At 35.6% G+C, this 19,571-nt stretch overlaps 2 protein-coding genes across 8 annotated transcripts in view; both read left to right on the top strand.

Moving 5' to 3' along the window:
• The window catches only part of LOC120626250 (fatty-acid amide hydrolase 2-B-like), a 31,562-nt gene extending 13,794 nt beyond the window's left edge, over positions 1-17,768 (top strand). Inside the window, exons 1-9 of one of the 3 annotated variants that reach the window (XM_039893663.1) lie at positions 658-971; positions 6,841-7,023; positions 7,845-8,064; positions 10,355-10,572; positions 11,179-11,308; positions 11,852-11,991; positions 14,776-14,916; positions 15,938-16,207; positions 17,243-17,768. In XM_039893663.1, coding sequence (XP_039749597.1) covers positions 717-971; positions 6,841-7,023; positions 7,845-8,064; positions 10,355-10,572; positions 11,179-11,308; positions 11,852-11,991; positions 14,776-14,916; positions 15,938-16,207; positions 17,243-17,545 — 1,860 coding nt within the window. In that variant the 5' untranslated portion in view covers positions 658-716 and the 3' untranslated portion in view covers positions 17,546-17,768. Of the gene's footprint in view, positions 1-657; positions 972-5,985; positions 6,076-6,840; positions 7,024-7,844; positions 8,065-10,354; positions 10,573-11,178; positions 11,309-11,851; positions 11,992-14,775; positions 14,917-15,937; positions 16,208-17,242 lie in introns of those variants that run through there. The other 2 variants (XM_039893665.1, XM_039893664.1) reach the window with 2 other exon arrangements.
• Positions 17,769-19,176: 1,408 nt separating this feature from the next.
• LOC120626251 (guanine nucleotide-binding protein G(q) subunit alpha) overlaps positions 19,177-19,571 on the top strand; it is a 28,112-nt gene continuing 27,717 nt past the window's right edge. For all 5 annotated transcript variants that reach the window (XM_039893667.1, XM_039893666.1, XM_039893669.1 and 2 more), the window contains exon 1: positions 19,177-19,515. The gene's annotated coding sequence lies outside the window, so the exon portion shown is untranslated. The remainder of the gene's footprint in view (positions 19,516-19,571) is intronic.

Below are 19,571 nucleotides of genomic sequence, written 5' to 3'. Positions count from 1 at the left end.
TTGTTAAGTGTGATTTACACTCTGGTTAAGTACGCGACGGATAGTTAACTAAGAACGTAGTAATACAAAACTAAATATATTTCGTAGTTATTTTCGACTTCAAGTCGATTGGAAACTATAAAATAGATTTATATCGATGTTTCTAATAGTATAATTAACCTTGGTCCATCTTCATAAACGTTTTCAAATGTGCATTAGTTGAATTGTGACAAGACACTGCATATCTTTTTACCACGTTTGTTACTTAAGCCTGAAATTAAACAAGTGACAAATTTCTAACATCGAGCTGGCACTATGGATCCTTAACAGAAAAACCAACAATTATTCCGCCCGAAAATCACGCGCAGGTCATTTTGCGCCGTTGTTGAATCAGTGTACCAAGCAGGCAGGTTTACTTAAATACTTCAAAAACAAGCTTTTTCAGAAGTATTATCAATATGAAAAACTGTCAATTCAAAAATTTACCAATAAAACAAAACTTCAGAGAGATCGGACTTCGATCTATGAAATTTGTTTCGTAGATACGCAGCGAACGTGTCAAGATAACTTATCAACTCATTTGTGCTACTAATGAGTAAAAGGTCATTATTGTACGTATTCACTTATTAATAGTTATAATAAAATGTGTTGTAGTCTCCTTTGTCAGTTATATTGTACGTGTAATTATTGTTTTTTCGTACTGCAACCTGTGGGTAGAAAAAAAAGAAAACAACTTCATGCAGGTTTCGCGCATAATGAAGAGCTCGGTATTAAATTTGTGTTTATCGTGTTTAAACGCAGGCCTATACGTATTTACACGAGTGTTTCTAATAATATTAAGTGCAAGTGTGTATCAAGGATTTGTTCTGGCTGAAGTTTTGTTAAATAATTCAAATGTGTGGTATCCCAAATGGCTGTCGGATTTATTGGAAAACATACACGTTGTTTTGTCCAAAATAACTGCTTTCTCGCTGAGAAGGATCACGGTGAAGGTAACCTAAAATAATATTAATCCCTATTACCCAACCTGGGAGACCTACGGTTTCTAAAAATTTTCAAAATTTTCCTCGGTTTTTTGTATGTGTATTTCGCAGGAAATCTAAAATTAAAAGCTTTTTATCCAGCAACTTCCTCCGACTCGTTTGATGTCGTCTGACACCTAGTCGGGGTGCCAACGCTATAACAACACCTTGAAGTTAGATCCCAACGTCCATTATTGTGCTTGTCACATTGCCATTACGTAATTTTTTTGGTTAAAATCGAGACGTCAAGACCGGTTTCTATTTTAATATGCAATTTTATACTGTTTCGGCAATTTTGGAAGCGTTCGCGGAGTCGATGAGTTAATTATACAAAATGTTTTTATCAACATATTGAAGTAACATCAGAATGAAGGATTAATTGAACATTTTTAAACAAGCTAGATCCTCAGTAATGTTTACGTATTACATAGTATTTTTTTTATCCCAAACTCTTTCGCCCTATTAACACGATTCAGTATCTCAAAAGACGTTTGATTCAGTATCTCAAACGTCTTTTGAGATACTGAATCGTGTTAATAGGTATAGCCGGCTAACGCTGACCAACTATTCTGTACCAACTTTTGCTATTCTTGACCATATTTGCGCTGTGAAGAACTGCAAAGATTTTGAGTTCTTTAAACCTTGCTTAGCAGCACTCAGCATCTTAATCGCTAAATTTATAATACCTACTCTTACTCAAACTGGGCATATTAGGCAGCAGTATTGATGGTCAACTAAACAGACACCATCGCTATTTATTAAACCAATGTTCATCGCTTTAATTCAATGTCAGAGCTTTTAACCTTGCAAACCCTACGTACGTTATTATTTCCCATATGACTTACATGATCAACTATTATTATATTTAGAATAGCGTTGAAGCGATAGACTTATCACTGAAAGGTAATAGACTGGCATGAATGCCAATGATCAATTAAAAACTAGCTTTCTATTGCTCCTTTCTTATCTACCAATTAATATTCCATCGCAATACTTTATGCAGTCTTTGTCACCATGGTACACGTTATACATTATTTATCAATTATCAAAATATAACTGGTCTTAAACCTACCTGGACATATATCTGCTTTTGGCAGAGGCAGAAGTTCTTTTTCTTCTAGCGTCTTAAAACTTTAGGTTGCCTTAGTTAAACCATGCCCATAAACCTAGTCTGTTATATGCAGCAATACAACCATCGCCATCTAGACCCAGAGTAAGCGTAGCTTCTGTTATGGGTACTACGATGACTGATGAATATTTTTATGGATAATATATAATATATACTATATGTATTTGTGTATATTAGTTTATGTATTAGTATTTAGTTATTCGTATGTATTTATTTTATATTTTGTACTACCTGCAGTTACTTCTTTTTTTTTTCTAATTCTAAGGTTGCTTGGCAGAGAAGTAGAATACAAAAGGTGGCCTTATCGCTACTAAGCGATAAGGCCGTCTTTTGTATTCTACTTCTATTTTTATGTTTCTTTTTTTCTTGTATAGTTCTTAATGTGGTGTACAAATAAAGAGTTATAATAACACATCATCATCATATCAGACCACTGCCGACTCATTACAGGGCACGGGTCTTCTCCCACAATGAGAAGGGGTTAAGGCTATAGGGGTTAAGGCTAGGCCAGCGTGGTGGACACCACGCTGGCCTAGTGCTGATTGGTGGACAAATAATTTACATAAGTACCTATAATTTACAGATAACCACCCAGACACAGAAAAAGATTCATTTTTATCACACAAACATTTTTTCCTGTTGTGGGAATGCCCACTGCACCGATCGGCCATCGATATTTAGGAACAAATTTTTTTGTACCATCGCTCCATACTGTAGCGGTGCGAATAAACTCTTGCGCATTGAGTATCGACCACTGCCGTAATATTTTGAATCGTCAACTTTAGCTTCCATTAGTCATTTCACAGATAAAAGCCAATACAAATTAAATAAATAAATAAGTATACTACGACAATATACACACCCCCGCACAAGTAAGCGTATCTTGTGTTATGGGTGCTAAGATGACTGATGATTTTTTTATGAATAAGGCACATAAATACTGATAAAATATATATAAACACCCAGACACTGAAAAACATTCCTGTTCATCACACAAACATTTTCCAGTTGTGGGAATCGAACCCACGGCCTTTGACTCAGAAAGTAGGGTCGCTGCCCACTGCGCCAATCGGCCGTCAAAATTCCTGACCATAGACTAAGTATTTTATGCACCTACCCACCACTTATAGGTTGTCTCTTAAAACCTGTCTGTAAACCCGTTGATATTGCTAACACGAATGCTATTTGGTGCAAATCTACGTACATAATATGAACTTGGACGAATAAATATGAAGCATAACAGTAGGCCAAGCAAACACACTTTGCGATATTTACCTACTTGATGAGCCAACAAGTCCGGTTGTTCGAAACACTACACATTTTAATGATCCGTAGATGCCTGGACTTGAACCTGTCACTCCACTTATATTGCTAATCATTTTTGCTATTATCCATTGACTGCATACATAATGCAAACTTCTTCATGACCTTTTTTCACTTTAAATACACTGTGGTATATAAATACATGGATTATTTTAACCCTTCCATAGGTCGAACAGTTTTCTTCCGAAATTCTTGCTGACAACACCTACTTAGGTATATCCAACCTACAGTGACAACTGCCTTAAAACTCCCTTAGACTGGATCATAATAGGTAATATCATAATGTTGAGTAAACGGGCTTACCTGTAAGGGAGTTTGTCAGTTTTATTTAATTTTATTTTATTTATTAGGTTTACTTACAAACACTTACACTAATACAACCGTTTTTAAAATATATAACTATTCTCTTTAAGTGTAATGTTTTCTTAAAAGTAAACACAGCATATGAAAATATACAATAACACTAAACATGAAAACAAAAGGTATCGTGAAAGAGAATATAATAACAACATATCTCACACACTAAAAAATAAATCAAGGTACAGCAAATAAGGGTCAATTGGTCCATGTTATATTAAATCGATACTCCTAATCGATTTCCACGCACATGAATCGTACCGAAACGCTAAATCGCTTAGCGGCTCGTTTTTGTGGTAACTAACCACGGCCGACTAACCTCCAACAAGATCAGACAAGACAAAATTCACAAATTGCAACTCCTGGGAATTGAACCCGGGACCTTCAACTTAAAACAGCGCTCACCTAAGCGCCAGGGAGGTCGTCAAACTTCACGCTTAATGCAAATTAATAGCATGGTTTCTCGTACCTACTTAATAAGAATTAATCTTGTTTTGTGTTCTGAAGAAGTATTAGGTAGGTACCTATCTATTCGCGTGGTAGCACCTGCAAAAGTTAGAGGTTATTAATTCAATGTTTTGTTTTTATTATTATAGAATCAAATCTAAATTAATAATTGTGGGCAAGTTACCTAAATAGTACCGAAAAATATGCATGCTTTGCGATTTACGACACCACCCACACGTAGATATATATTTTTCCTATGAAAACTCCGTACCAAAGCTAAGCTAAGGAAACACTGTTGCCAATTTCACTGACATCCGTGAACACAACTAATGCCGGGGTTTCATCGTCTTGAAAATCATGACTCTTATATGTTTCGATATGGTCTATCTTAACATATTAATAGTCATGATTTTTTTAATAACCGTAAATCAACAACCACGAAATACTACACGTTGGCAAGAACCGAACTTATATAAGTATATGGTTATATATATATTGATATTATTATATTGATCTGTTCATATTAGTATATGGTTTTTGATTTACACCGAATTTAGAATAGAATAGAATAGAATAGAAAAACTTTATTACAACACAACACAATAGGAAAAATACAAGGAAAACAGTAATAGTACTTAGTGCTAGGGTGCAAAGGCGGCCTTATCACTAAAAGTGATATTTTTAAAGGTAACCTGAATTATATTTTTTTCATCTGTGTCTGTGTGTTTTTGTCTGTGTCAAGTGCAATTACGGCGGTCCTAGGTTAAGTCAAAACGGACATTAGTAATATCCGAAAATATTTACAATCTGTATTCGTTTGTTTTAGTGGCCTTGGCAGAATTATCTAATAAGCTTACTTGATTTCATCTGGCTTCCATATTGGGAGCGTTAATTATTGCGAGATATACAGGGTGTTATTTTATGAGCGGTCGAGCTGAAAACTTAAACTCTCTATGAATAAAATAAATGATTTTTTGTTTTAAAAAGTGGAGATTTAATATAGTGATAATTGATTTAACGCTATGGTGGTAATTTATATTTTTCTACTTATGAAAACGCTTACCAAATCAGAAATCAAGCTGTTTTTATTATTTCCAAAAAGTATAGGAATAGGTAAAGAATTTCTTGGATATATTCATGAAAACAAGCAATCATCTTGTATGTAACATTGCAAAATCGACCTGGTGCTTACAACCATCGCTTGGAGCAGTATTATTTTAAAATGTCAGTTTACCATCGCACAGTAAATATATACGCAAAAGCTTTGATATATTTACCAAACCTGGACGTCCTAACAATGTGATCATTCTGAAACAAAAGAAAAACAGTATTTAAATATTAAAACTTAATGCGCTGACAGAAATCCTTATTTCGGATGTAGGTAAAAGCATATATGATTACTAGCGGACCCCAGCGCCATCTGTCGGGCTAATTTGTGAATCTAAACCATCCAGGGTGCCACCCGAACGTATACCAAAAAATTCATTTAAATCGGTCCAGCCGTCTAGGAGGAGTTCAGTGAATACACACGCACTCAAGAAATATATATATATAAAGATTGCACTTTTTTAATTCTACTTTTCCTTGGACTGAATTATTATCTTGGCTAATATTCAAACAATAGAGACTCTAACCGTTTAAATATTTGCCTCAACGCTTTTAGAATAACAGCCTGTACTTATAATTAAATATTTGGTTCGATCCGACAGAATGCTTGAGTGCACGTATGTAATGGAAACGGATTGAATATGGACACTTGATTTGTTGGCACACCACGGAAAAACTAACGGATGTGACTTCAGTATTTGAGCAAATGAGGTACAACGAAATACAATTTGACGGCCTTAATCCTCATAAATACAAATACCTACTATAAATACGAGTATAAACTCTAACCAACCAACAAGGTTGGTTAGAGTTTATTTCACGCAGCAACAGAGCAACAGATTGACGTGATTTTTTTGCATATCCCCGAAAAATGCATAGAAACTGTCCATCTGGTTTCGGTCCACAAGTAGACCTTGAACGCAATCCTGTTATAAAAAGGCTGAACGAAATAAAACATATTTTCTTGTCTAATATCTTAAAGATACACATGTGACTTTCATCTCAACAATCCCTAATATAGTACATTTTATGTTAGATATCTTATTACATAAACAATATTGAAGTAAATATTATAAATAATCAAACAAATATATAAAGAAAACCTCTTTTTATTTTCATCACTTGTTTTTTTTTTGTTAAAAAGTAATCAAAATATTGCTTATATAAATAAAACAACTAAGATAAATTAGAATATGGATTAAAAATGTGAATGTGAATTTCGCATTTAAATAATTAGGAGGGAAATTATCTGTTATTATAAAAATTAATTTGCTTTTCTCCGCGAACAAGCAAATTAAGCTTAGTTTTCATAATATATCATGGATTTCCGCAAAGTAACGCCTGCTTTTTACCCATTAGCTATCTGTTACTTATGTAGTATCCGTTACAAGTTAGTTGAGATTACCTGAAGATTTATAACTGCTGATGATGTTGCATCTCTTTTCGTTAATATAAGATCATTGTCATTGTTTCCAGGTCGTCATGTTGAACGGATTCGTGCGTTGGATCCTGGGATTCCTGGTATCCCTGCTGGCGATTATAGTGTGGCCTGTCACTTATTTGTTAAACATCAAACGGAACCGAAAATGTCCGCCGCCTGTAAATCCAATACTATTCAAATCCGCCACCACATTGGCCATGATGATCAGGAATAGACAGGTAAGATCACTTATGCTAAAAGCATTTTATCAAGATATTTAGACTGTTTGACCCTCTGAAGACTTTCTTAACGCAGTCACATCACGTAGATATAAACAGCGCTGATTATCTTTCTGTGTATTTATATTACGACGGTTTAAAAAGGAGATTTATTTATTTAAAAATCTCATTAATATTTAAATCTTTACTGACTTTATAAAATACCTCATTCGTACGATGTAAAAAGTCCGCGTTGATCATTAGTTTTCTACTAAGACGACGTGATCTTTTTGCGCAGTGGTCTCTATTTTTAACCGACTTCAAAAAGGAGGAGGTTCTCATTTCGTCGGGATCTTTTTTTGATGTGATCTTTCGGAAGAGACTCAAATCATCCACTAAATTAGTAGGTAGTATTGAGGTTTGCGTTTGATTCTTCAAGATGTCCATGATGATCTCGCCTAATCATGTAAATATAGCACATAAGCGCAACATAAGGAAAATTACCATGCATATTTCAAAAGTCTGTAACGCAAACACACACAACCAGAGCTTGTCAAAAAAAATTACATGATTCTCTGCAGTCTGTGATTATTTACAGATGAGAACATTAAGGAGATCTCTTACGTTTCCTCAGGACGTTTTTCATTTACCGTTTAAGCAAGTGATATTTTAATTGCTTGACAAAAAGCACATAGAGGTACTTTCTCGGATTAGAACTCTGCCCCCCGAAATTGAAGTCCTACGAGGCTTTTTTCAATTTCGAATATATCCAATCAATTGAGTTGCAGTTAAGCTTTACTTCCCACGGCAAAAATAAATAAAAATAACCTATAACGTTACAGATCACCTCCGAAGAACTAGTGGAAGCTTACATAGAACGATGTAAAGAAGTAAACCCTTATTTGAACGCCGTAGTTGAACCCCGGTATGACATGGCACTGAAGGAAGCGCGATGTATTGACAAAATGATTGCTTCAAACGACCGGACACCAGACGATCTTGCCAAAGAATATCCTCTACTGGGTCTACCGATGACTGTTAAAGAAAGTATAGCGCTAGAAGGTAATGAAATTCGAAATCTTGCAGACATTTTAGCGGTGTTTTGGTACATTATTTCGGTAACAGTAAAAACTTTAACATTTACATAATATACTTACGAGACTTAACTAATTAAGGCGTGTGGTGACGGCAGATCAGAATACAGTTTTCTAAGGGACGGGAGGACTAAGCCGAGAACGGACAACAGCCTCTGTGCTACTACTAGCATCTCCTCCAACCAAACCGTCCGTGGTGATTAGGGGGAAATCCTCCCGTTGGGAGAGGCCTTGCCTCTCGGTTCGTTTCTGATTGCCTCTCGGTTGTCTTGCTCCTTGGTTGGGAGAGGTCCTACAGTGGACTGTTATAGGCTATTGTTGAATTTCGAGGTTTTTTACAGAGGTCAGAATACTGATAGACACACAAGGGAAATTTTTGTTCGATTGATAAGACATTTGGAATTTCATCCAGATTTTAGGGAAATAAAAGTCTAATCACGGCAAAATTTGTTCTGAATTTTATAATTCAAGGGTTGTTTTACTTTTCCATCGCAGATGGCCAATGAACCTTCGATAGGGACAGTGCTCAGTAGCCCATGTATTATTTTAGTGGGTCTACGATCTCGAAGCGACACGCGTGGCCCAATTGATGAATTTATTGTGGATATATAGCAGCAGGGGTAGCACGGGCGGGAGATAAAAATTATATTCCCCGATTATATAATGAACTTGCTCACCTGCTAAATCACTGGAATATGAGAAGTTTACCCCCGTTTATTAATACATATATGTTATATGGATATTATTTCCACTTGTGCGCCAGTGCTCCGAGAGTTGATGAAGCTGTGGGAGAAGATAAATTTATATTCTTTCCCCGGGGACATAATTGTCTCCTGCCCATGCTAGCCGTGCAGGAGGTATGGGTTCTTGTTATAAGTTTATACCTATTGATAAAGTTGTTGTTCACAGCACCAGATTAGAATAGACATTGTCCATCCCCTTAACTTGGAAATCACGTAAACTGAGCCTTACGTCTCGCTATAAGTATCATTAACATGCAATAATAATAATAAATGAATCCACCCACAGTAGAGCAGTTTGCTGGGTCAATGCTCTAAATCTCTCTGTTATATGAAAGACAGAAGGTATTTGCCGAGTATTGAATCATTAACACGCCGCGCTGAGCACTTATATTCTACAATTTTTTTAATTATCTTATTACGTTATGTACGTAATGTATAGTGATTTAATAAAAATATTCATTTTTATTAAATCACTTTTTTATTACCGCACGCTTGCTTTTTATTTTTGTTAAAATTTACAAAGCGTTGATAGCCTACTGGGTCAGGCTTCAGTTTCCTTTTCTTTGAGACCGAGTTCAAACCCCGGCACGCACATCTTTTTTCTGAGTGATTTGCGTTCTTCATACACCTTAGCAAATTAATACGACTTGCTTCAACGATGGAGAAAAACATCGCGAGGAAACCCGCATACCTGAGAGTTCTCCATATCGTTCTCAAGGCCGTGTCAAGCCTGCAAATCCGCACTTAACCAGACTACGGCCTAGATTCATATCACAAACTTGTGATAGATAGACATATATGGTAACATAGTCTAAAAATAAAACAATTTAGGTATACCTTTTTTTTTTTTTTACCACTTTCAGACCTCGACTGCAGTCTCGCCTGGTGTTAAGTGATGAAGCAGTCTACGGTGGAAATCCCGATACTATATATATATTTGACGGCCGATTGGCGCAGTGGGTAGCGACCCTGCTTTCTGAGTCCAAGGCCGTGGGTTCGATTCCCACAACTGGAAAATGTTGGTGTGATGAACATTCATATTTTTCAGTGTTAGGTGTTTATCTGTTATTATTAGTACCTATGTATATTATTCATTAAAATATTCATCAGTCATCTTACGAGTAGTACCCATAACACAAGCTACGATTACTTTAGGCCTAGATGGCGATGTGTGTATTGTTGTAGTATATTTATTTATTTATTTATACATATAACTATTGTTAGGGGAAAGGCAGTTATATTAAACCCATACCCCTAATCAGTTTTTACGCATCGTTTCTAGTCGGGTCACTAAATCGTTTCGTTTAATCGTAACTAGCCAGAGTGTGGGCATCAGACAATACAAAGACAAGAAATTAAAAAAAAAGAAGACCCAATAATATGCATTGGCCCGACCAGGGGAATAAAACCAGGTCCTCGTGATTGGCAGTCGAAAATGCCTACGAGGTATTTTATCGAGCAAGTTAATCGTATAAGAGACGGCAAATAAATAATAAATGAACATCCTTGTTTCAGGAATGAGCAATGACTGCGGAACAGTGTTCCCGTACAGAAATCCCGCTAAAAAGGACGCGGATATAGTTCGCTTGGCGAGGGCGGCTGGTGCCATACCCATCGCTGTCACCAATACCCCACAGCTGTGCATGAACTGGGAGACATACAACAACGTCACCGGGTTGACTATGAACCCGTATGACCAGAAACGAACTACCGGTGGATCTTCTGGAGGAGAGGTAAGCTTTTGTTAGGGTAATTTCAAAAATACAAATACAGAGAGAGCCTTGGATAGAGAAGGTTAGAGAGGGATATACCGGTAAGAGCTTAGCTCTTGCCGGTATATGATTTATGAGTTATGAAACAATAAAGTGATTGTGAATAAACTAATATTTATTCACAATAAATTTATAAACTACAATTAAAATATTTATAAATTAAATTAAATCTAAATCGTCTTCGACATCGCTACGTCAAATAGTACCTAAGCTGCTAGCAGTATTGCCCCTATGTCCAAACTAATTCTATGGCCAAGGTATCCAGCTAAATAGCTGGGATCCCCAGTACACTTAATAACCCTTTTTTATATTTCTTAAAAAAGAATTACTTAGTCCAGTTTTTTTTTCTTCTATTATGATATAAGTAATCAATATTTTTGTTAATTTTAAGTGCCTTCTTACGAAGATTGGGAATTTGTTTCTATCCACTCTGGATACTTATTCATATTAAAAATGGTTATATAGTTATTTATTAATAAATTCAACATTCAAATATGTTTTATTCATGGTAAAAATTCAGGTAGGTACTTATGAAGCGTTCACTGATAGATTTTTTTACATTTCCAGTCAGCGTTAATTGCGTCAGCAGCCTCCCTGATGGGGGTAGGATCAGATATAGCAGGATCGTTGCGACTGCCGCCGATGTTCAATGGAATCTTCGGACACAAACCCACACCAAGGTTACTTTCTATTCAAGGCAAGTGTCATCATCATTGTCATCATGTCATATAATGTCATAGCTCAAAGGTACACACCATGCTCACGTGGAAATTGGTAAGCGTCACATGCTAATACAATAAAAGAAAAGCATATGCCGATACCTACAAGGATTCAAAATTCATTTATTTCAAGTATATAAGCACTTTTGAAAAATCAAGTCAGTCTGTTTTTTTAATAAATGTGGCACTTCTATTGTTATTTATTGTTGAAATTTTTTAAAATTGTTAACTGCAAATTTTTGCACCCCAATCTTGGTAGGATATTTGACACTAATTAAAATTAATTTACACCTTTTTATAACTCTTACAATGCATATCCTTAGGTTTTTCAAAACTCGTACTGGAGGATTTTCTTCATTTTATGTCATCTGCATACCCTGTGCATACCCTCTATGCACGTGGCGATTGGTCTCCTCTTAAAAGGAGATGGCTATATCTTAATATTCCTTAATATGATGAAGATATTAATATATAATTTTTATTAATTTACATTTAATAATGATAATTCTCTTTTATTCCAGGTCACACACCAGATTGCTTAGATTCAGAGTTTGAGGAATACTTTGCCCTTGGTCCCATCACGAGATACGCAGAAGACTTAACATTGCTTTTAAAAGTTCTGAGGCAACCGAATGGGCCTGACGTACCTTTAGACAAACCCGTAAGCAATATCTTAACAGCTATCATAAGTAGGTACTATTACTGTGTAGAGAAATCGATCCAATTTTAAGTACATAATTTTTGCCCTATTACGCAAGTAAAGTTGGTGGCCAGCATTGATTTAATATGTTACTAGTATTTGCAAACTCACATGAACCGGAAGTCCACCAATCCGCATTGGGCCAGCCTGGTGGATTACGGCCTTAACCCCTTCTCGTTTTGGGAGGAGACCCGTACCCTGTAGTGGACCGGTAATGGGTTGATATGATGATGATGAACTCTAAAATATTATTATCTTCGTGGACTATTAATGTTTGATTATATGATGGCTTTCTAACTCAGTCAGATTTTACTGGAATGAGTGGCCACCAACTAGGCTTATCAATAAACTATGATCTTTATTATTAAGCACTTAAAGACTTTGATGATAGGGCAAAAGTGGGCAGCGACCCTGCTTTCTGAGTCCAAGGCCGTGGGTTCGATTCCCACAACTGGAAATTGTTTGTGTGATGAGCATAAGTGTTTTTCAGTGTCTGGGTGTTTATATGTATTTTCTAAGTATTTATGTATATATAGGGTCATTTCGCCTGTTTGCGTCCACTTAGTGGAGTTGTTAGGTTTGAACGTGTAAAAAAAAATGTCCGTGCGGTAGTTTTTAATCAAATATGGTTGTAATGTAGTCCCTATATAGTCTTGTCAAGTTTAATGCACAGTTTTGGACAACGCATCTGATGTTTTATTCTACACAGGTACAAATAGCTGAAACAGGCGATTTTCCCATTTTGCGTCCACAAAATCCAGATTGCGTCCGCCTGTGGACCAATTGGCGTCCACCTGTTTAGAAATAATTAGGAAGGGAAATAGGAAATAAAAAGGGAAGCTTGTGATTTTAATCAAAACATTTATTTAATACCTAATTGCTGATATCATAAAAGTTAACATAAATTGCACTTCAGGATATTTTTTTTTCTCCTCCAACTAACTCCATTAATAGATTCACTATTATTTCGAATATCATGTCGATGGCTTTATACGATTCTATTTTACCATTTCGGTACAAAGCCTTTAAAATTGGCCAAGTGCGAATCGGACTCGCGCGTTCCGTGTTTTATTCTATTTTTTAATATTTATTGTTAAAGCGGCAATAGAAATACATCATCCATGAAAATTTCAACTGTCTTACTATCACGATTAATGAGCTACAGCCTGGTAACAGACGAACAGCGAAGTCTTAGTACTAGGTTCCTTTTTTACCCTTTGGGTAAGGAACCCTAAAAATGGATCAAAATTCAAATATTGGCAAATACATAAAATAATTTTCGTATAATAATTGTATATTTTTAGGTTAGGTAGGTTATAAAGAGTATATTTAAACAAAATTATATAAATTTTACTCTATTATTTTCGTGTGATAAAAAGATGGACGCAAAATGTTATAGGGTTTCTAATGTAGGAAAACTGTGCGTCCAAGTCTGATTTTTGACATTCATTATCTTTTTTTATATTTCTAATAATATGAACGCAAATCGGCCATCATATTATGCATGTTAATGTTGTTAAAATTGATAGGAAGTTTGTTGTTTTTCCCATGTTATCGTATTTAATTAAACATCTTACTGAGAAATAGTTAGAGTAATCTGCGTCCACAGCGGACGCAAAGTGGTTTTTTTATAAATTGTATGTACCAGTTCGCGTCCACCTTATATAAAACTGTCAGTAGAAAAATATAAGCACAAACATCGTTATTCCTATAGTGTGGTTCACAATTAAGGTAAATTTCAATAACAAAGTAAATTTCACATAAACACCTTAAATACTTACCGTGAAAAGTACAGCTGCTCACTATTTTTTTTACAACACATTCGCGCGTCAGCACTTGTTGGTTGCACACGCAAGATTAGTTTATTTTTCATTAAATTTGGGTTGCACGCACAGATCTTTTGTTTGTGTGTGAGTACCTGTCATAGGTCCGAACATCAATAGAAGCGCTCTTGTTTAGATTGGTGTGTCGGTATTGTTATTTTTCACTGTTGTAAAACAGTGTACCGTCGTTTGGACGCGAATTGGGCGTCGGACGCGAAAAGGCGAAAAGACCCTAATTCATAAAAATATTCATCAGTCATCTTAGTACCCATAACACAAGCTACGCTTACTTTGGGGCTAGGTGGCGATGTGTGTATTGTCGTAGTATATCATAGACAACAAAGAACTGACAATTTGATAATATGATACGGAATTAACCTAAAGGCGTCCACAATGAGATACGAAGTTTGAAATACTGTTATTGGATCGGACAAATTATACATACCTTATTGGATAGAAGCAGGCGTTACTTTGCGGAAATCCATGCTATATTATGAAAATTAAGCTTAATATGCTATAGTCCGCGAAAAGCAAGAGAATCTGTATGGTGTAATTAATAATTTCTTCAATCCTTATACTCCACACCAAACAGATCTTCGGCAATCTACCCTCGATGTATGTAGTCACAGTACAGATTCTTCTGCTTTTCGCGGTCTATAGTAAGCTAAGCTTAATTTTCCTAACATACCTTATGATTAGGGTTATAGATTTAATGTAACTGTCGTACCCCTAACAGGTTAGCCTTAGACTGCATTATCACTTACAAGCAGGTGAGATTGCCGCCAAGGACTAACTTGTAGTGGTAAAAATATCTGGACCCGGCTAAAGCCTACAAACACACCTATTTACGGCACATAGCAGTTAATAAAATCATAATCTAAGTAAAACGAGATTGTAAGCATTAAAAAATTCTGTTTTACAGGTAGACCTGACGCGGCTCAAGTTCTATTACATGGAAGGTGACAACAGTCATGTAACTAATAAAATTGGATCAGATGTAAGAAAAGCACTAGAAAAAGCCAAAGCCTATATAAAATCAACATACAATACAGACGTTAAAGAGGTTAGAGCAGATTACTTTCAATCTTTTAACTTTTAATCTTTATAAAATGCTGACTAAGCACGACAGTCAATAGTATACTCGTAAGTAATAATATTTTCTGGTGAGTTCGTCGAAATCCATTTTTAATGCATATTAAGAGAGTTTAACTCCTTCTGATGTGGCAATGGAAAATTTGTAAATAAAATGTACTTTGTTTTACTAAGTTCGGATCACTAAATATTTTATTCATTTATTTTTTTATTGCACATTAAGTTATATATGAAGTTCAAGAATAGTTTTAAAACAAGGAAGTATTGCTTTTCTCGGAATAACTAACGAACAGGGGGTTTCCAGGGTAAGATTTTTTTATGGGAAGCTTTTATTGGACTGTTCATCGTTTTACTAAGATCAAAATTGACTGAAAATTGAGAAAGATTCAAAATATAATATACGCACTAGCTTTGATAGACTAGTTAGGTATTAGAACTCGCTTTCGAGAGAACCGAGTTAGGCCCCAGCCTATCTTTACTTATATAACTTTTCGTAGTTGTGTTTTTTAAGCATTAAATATCACATGTTTTGACGGTGTAGGAAACGTCGTGAAAAAACCTGAGAGGTCCAAATCAAATATTTTATTTCAAAGTAGGTACCTAACTGTACACTTTATGAATGTCATACAATCCTATCATTATTTCAATAATAATTTTTATCATTACATGAATTGGTTAAACCATTTTGTAACTAAGTTTTAAAAATAAAACATGGAAAAATTATTAAATGACAAAAGTTTGTAATTATTGAAATAAATTAACGTGAAATTATATTTTAAATCTAGATATTTAAACTTTTTCAGTAATACCAACTAGGTTGGTGATTTTCTTTCGTTTGTAGTTTTCCGTAATGATCTCAAAAGTGTGTGAAGTCGAAGTTCGATCATCGAAGATCAAACCGCGAAAGGGGGGACGAAGTCATACCATACCATATCACCGCTTCGCCTTCACATACCGTCTGATCATTCGTCATACTTTTCTGATATTTTCAGCTGAAAATACCCAACGTAGAACACATGTGGGAGATAAGTGTGAGAGTTCTCTTCAACATTCCACACGTGCAAAACATTTACACGGACCCACAGAAACGCGACCAGTGGGTGTCCGTGTGGCCCGATGTTCTAAAGAAAATGGCCGGCCTATCGAATCATTCGTTAACGAGTGTCGCCTATGGCCCAGTGAAAAAGTTTTTCGACGCTTTACCAAAAAGCTATTACAAGAATTTGCTGAGGGTTTTCGAAGAGATCAAATCAGATTTCGATGTAAGTTTTAATCACACTAATATTAAAATGCGAAAGTGTGTCAGTTTGTCCTTCCTTCACACCCTAACTAAGCAACCCATTCACTTAATTTGTGGCATCGAGTTAGATGAAAGGACGGAGTAACATAGGCTACTTTCTGGCAGCATGCAGTATTATGTAAAATAACCATTTATTTACAGAACTTATAAAAGTTACAGACTTAATAGAATTTTACAATAATAGAACAAACTGTCAGGGATGTCCTGAAACCCGTCAAGGTTCTGGATTGAATTCCCAGGTCGGGCCAAACATGGTTAGAAAATGGGTTCTCAATGAAGTTGCCTCATTATAATTTCATAATTTTGGGTGGTGGGACTATGCTCTGAAAAGAAAGGGAGAGGTTTTCTTTTTTATCTATTGGTCTGTCGGTCTGCCCATCTGTGTGTAAAGTCCTTTTTATCTGTAAGCATGTGGCAAGAATCATAGACAAGTTAGGTTATATGAGTTGTATGAGTTGTGAAAGGTACATGTATGCCTAGGACACTGGGTTCCTTGACAAGGTATGCATACAGCAGGAAAATTGCACAAAACGGCACTAATCCTCGTCTCATACCAATAGTATATAAATTTTAGTGTAGGCAGTGCTTTTGTGCATGTATGAAGTGCACGCCACTGGACGTTACTTACTTAGGCGTCGTTAGTAAAAACGGGAATAATAGTCTGATAATAAGTTAAATAATCTTCCTCGTCTCCGAGTAACGCTTGCGCACTGAGTTCCTCGGAGGCGAGGAACTCAAAGAAAAAGTCTTACTTAGGTAACTACACTTTGCAGTGTGTTATGTATTTATTTATTTATAAACTTTTCATGGGAAACAAACAGTACTATTGCACATAAGAGTAATGCCATATTTTTATATCACATAAACCAACATAAACGATCACATTAACCACAAATTTCTTAGGACTTAAGTACCAAGCGAAAATTACACAATAAAATAAAAATTAGGTTGTTAATAAATTAATTTCATTTTAATAAATTTAATTATCTGTTTTTAGGAAGCTTTAGCCGACGATGCAGTATTATTATTCCCTACGTTCCCATATCCAGCGCATCTACACTATAGAATATTTTACAAGTTCCTTGATTGTGGGTACTTGACAATTTTCAATGCGCTGGGACTACCTTCAACCGCCTGCCCGCTGGGGCTTACAGAAAAAGGCTTGCCTGTGGGAATACAAATTGTTGCAAACAAATGCAACGATCACTTAACAATAGCCGTAGCTAAAGAATTTGAAAGAGCTTTTGGAGGGTGGTCACCGCCGAACAAAGAACTTTTAAACTGTATAAAGACTGCGTAATGATAAAGATAGAGTTAAGCACTGAACTAAGAACATACAAAACCCTCATTGCATGAACTGCATTATGTCCAAAAACTGCGAAAACGCCCCGCGCATGTCTTACATCGCACCCGCGTATTGTTGCTAGCTCACAAACTTTTCCATTTTCCTCATTTTATGTTAAACGTTTAAAACTTTAGCGTTAAAATAATTACTGTCAACTGCTAAATGGAAAGTAACTAACTGCCCGTTCGAGAAACACTACTAAAGTGGAGTGGTTCTTGATGCTTCAATATTAGTCATGTAAAAAATTACGTTTTTATAAGTATTTATGTATATTATTCTTAAAATTATTCATCAGTCACCTTAGTACCCATAACACAAGCTACGCTTACTTTGGGGCTATATGACGATTGACGATGTATGTGTATTGTCGTAGTTAAAAAAAAACGGTTTGTTTGTTCTTAATTCTGTGGAGTTAAGTTAAAAACGGTAAGTTTACCAAGGTTATTAAAATGAGTGACCGAACTTTAGACGGGGATAAGAAGGGTTTTTACATATTTACTTCAATGTTTTTTTTGTAAAAAGCTTTAATAAAATTTTAAGTGTATAACTTATACTACAAGAAATCTTAAAAAAATAAAAAATTTGAATAAACCTATCCTTGATCCTTTTTCCACTGTTTTCCGTTTATACTACTACTACTAGTCGTTAAAGCTGGAAAAATGTAAAGAATATTCAATCGAAATACTACTTTTAACCTTAATGAAGCACTGGTGGCAACATTAGGGTTAAAACATTAGGATTAGGCTGCTGAGTGTAGTCGGTGGTCAATCCCACAACTACTGCATTACTATTGGATAGGTTTGTGCTTGACGTCAATGATATTATGCCTGTGTGGAAAGCCTAGGTCGAGGTTGCTTGTTTGTCTATATAGGATGTCAATTCACTATTGCCTTAAATCTTGTCCAAAAAGACGAAGAAGTATCATTTTCCCGATCCGATGACCTTATAATATCGGTCTATCATTCAATGCTAAGAAAACTAAACCTATTTTCCAACACCCGGTCCTCAGCCTTCCTTATCCACCGACCCCCCGAAACTATCTTTATGACATCGGTCCATCGTACTGGAGGGCGGAACCACAGTAATAATAATTTCCCAAATTGCACAATCGAACCAAGGAATCGAACAAAGAACCTCCAACGTTAATTCACAGCGCTCACTGCTGTTCCAGGAGGTCGTCTTCGACATGAACGTCGGAAGGGTGTAGGTACAACCTTAGGGATTCGTTTTAGGAAGATGATGAAAAATATTTCGTAAGAGTTTATTGGATGCCAACTATGTACCTAGATGGCTTATGGCATTTCGCTGTTCAACTGTAGAACAATTAATTCATGGTAATATCTTTAAAAAGTTTAAATAAATAATGACCATGACACACCCGACATTTTAGTGGCAGTCGTAATGCAAGGTTAATCCTTGCCTAGGACGAGCAAACGACATTAATTACTTGCTAGAGTTAACTGTAACTACCTCGGTCACACTTTTACAGCTTCTGAAATAGATATATCACTTAAATCCTCTGACGTATACCATCGCATATATATAACAGCGATTAGCTGACAAGGTTTCCCAGTCGCAAGCATAAGGTTCAATCATAAAGAACAAAATGCTAGAATGTGTGTCTTGTGCCGAATGCTCGAATTTTCTAATGCGATTAAAAAATATTAATTATTATCTGTATCAATAAGACAAAAAATTCTTTATACTTATGTTTAGTCATGATATAGTATGAATAATACGCTTGGTCTCGAGAAATAATTTTAAGGAGTGAAAGTGAATAGAATTTCAAATGATAAATATTGGATTGTGAGCCTGGAACATCCACAAAAAGCTTTCATAACTAACAACAGTGAAAAGTTTTATTGTGGTGCTAAACCTGTGTGGCCGCTTTTCTAGGGTACGAAGATATAGTAAAACCAAACTTTGTAAGTCTATATTTTGTATCTTGAACAATTACATGATTTTTCTTGTAAAACCGCAA

This window comes from Pararge aegeria, chromosome 9 (genome assembly GCF_905163445.1).
Source record: "Pararge aegeria chromosome 9, ilParAegt1.1, whole genome shotgun sequence".
NCBI classification, from domain to species: domain Eukaryota; kingdom Metazoa; phylum Arthropoda; class Insecta; order Lepidoptera; family Nymphalidae; genus Pararge; species Pararge aegeria.
Note: the sequence above shows the minus strand (reverse complement) of the source record. Positions and strands in the feature narration are given on the sequence as shown.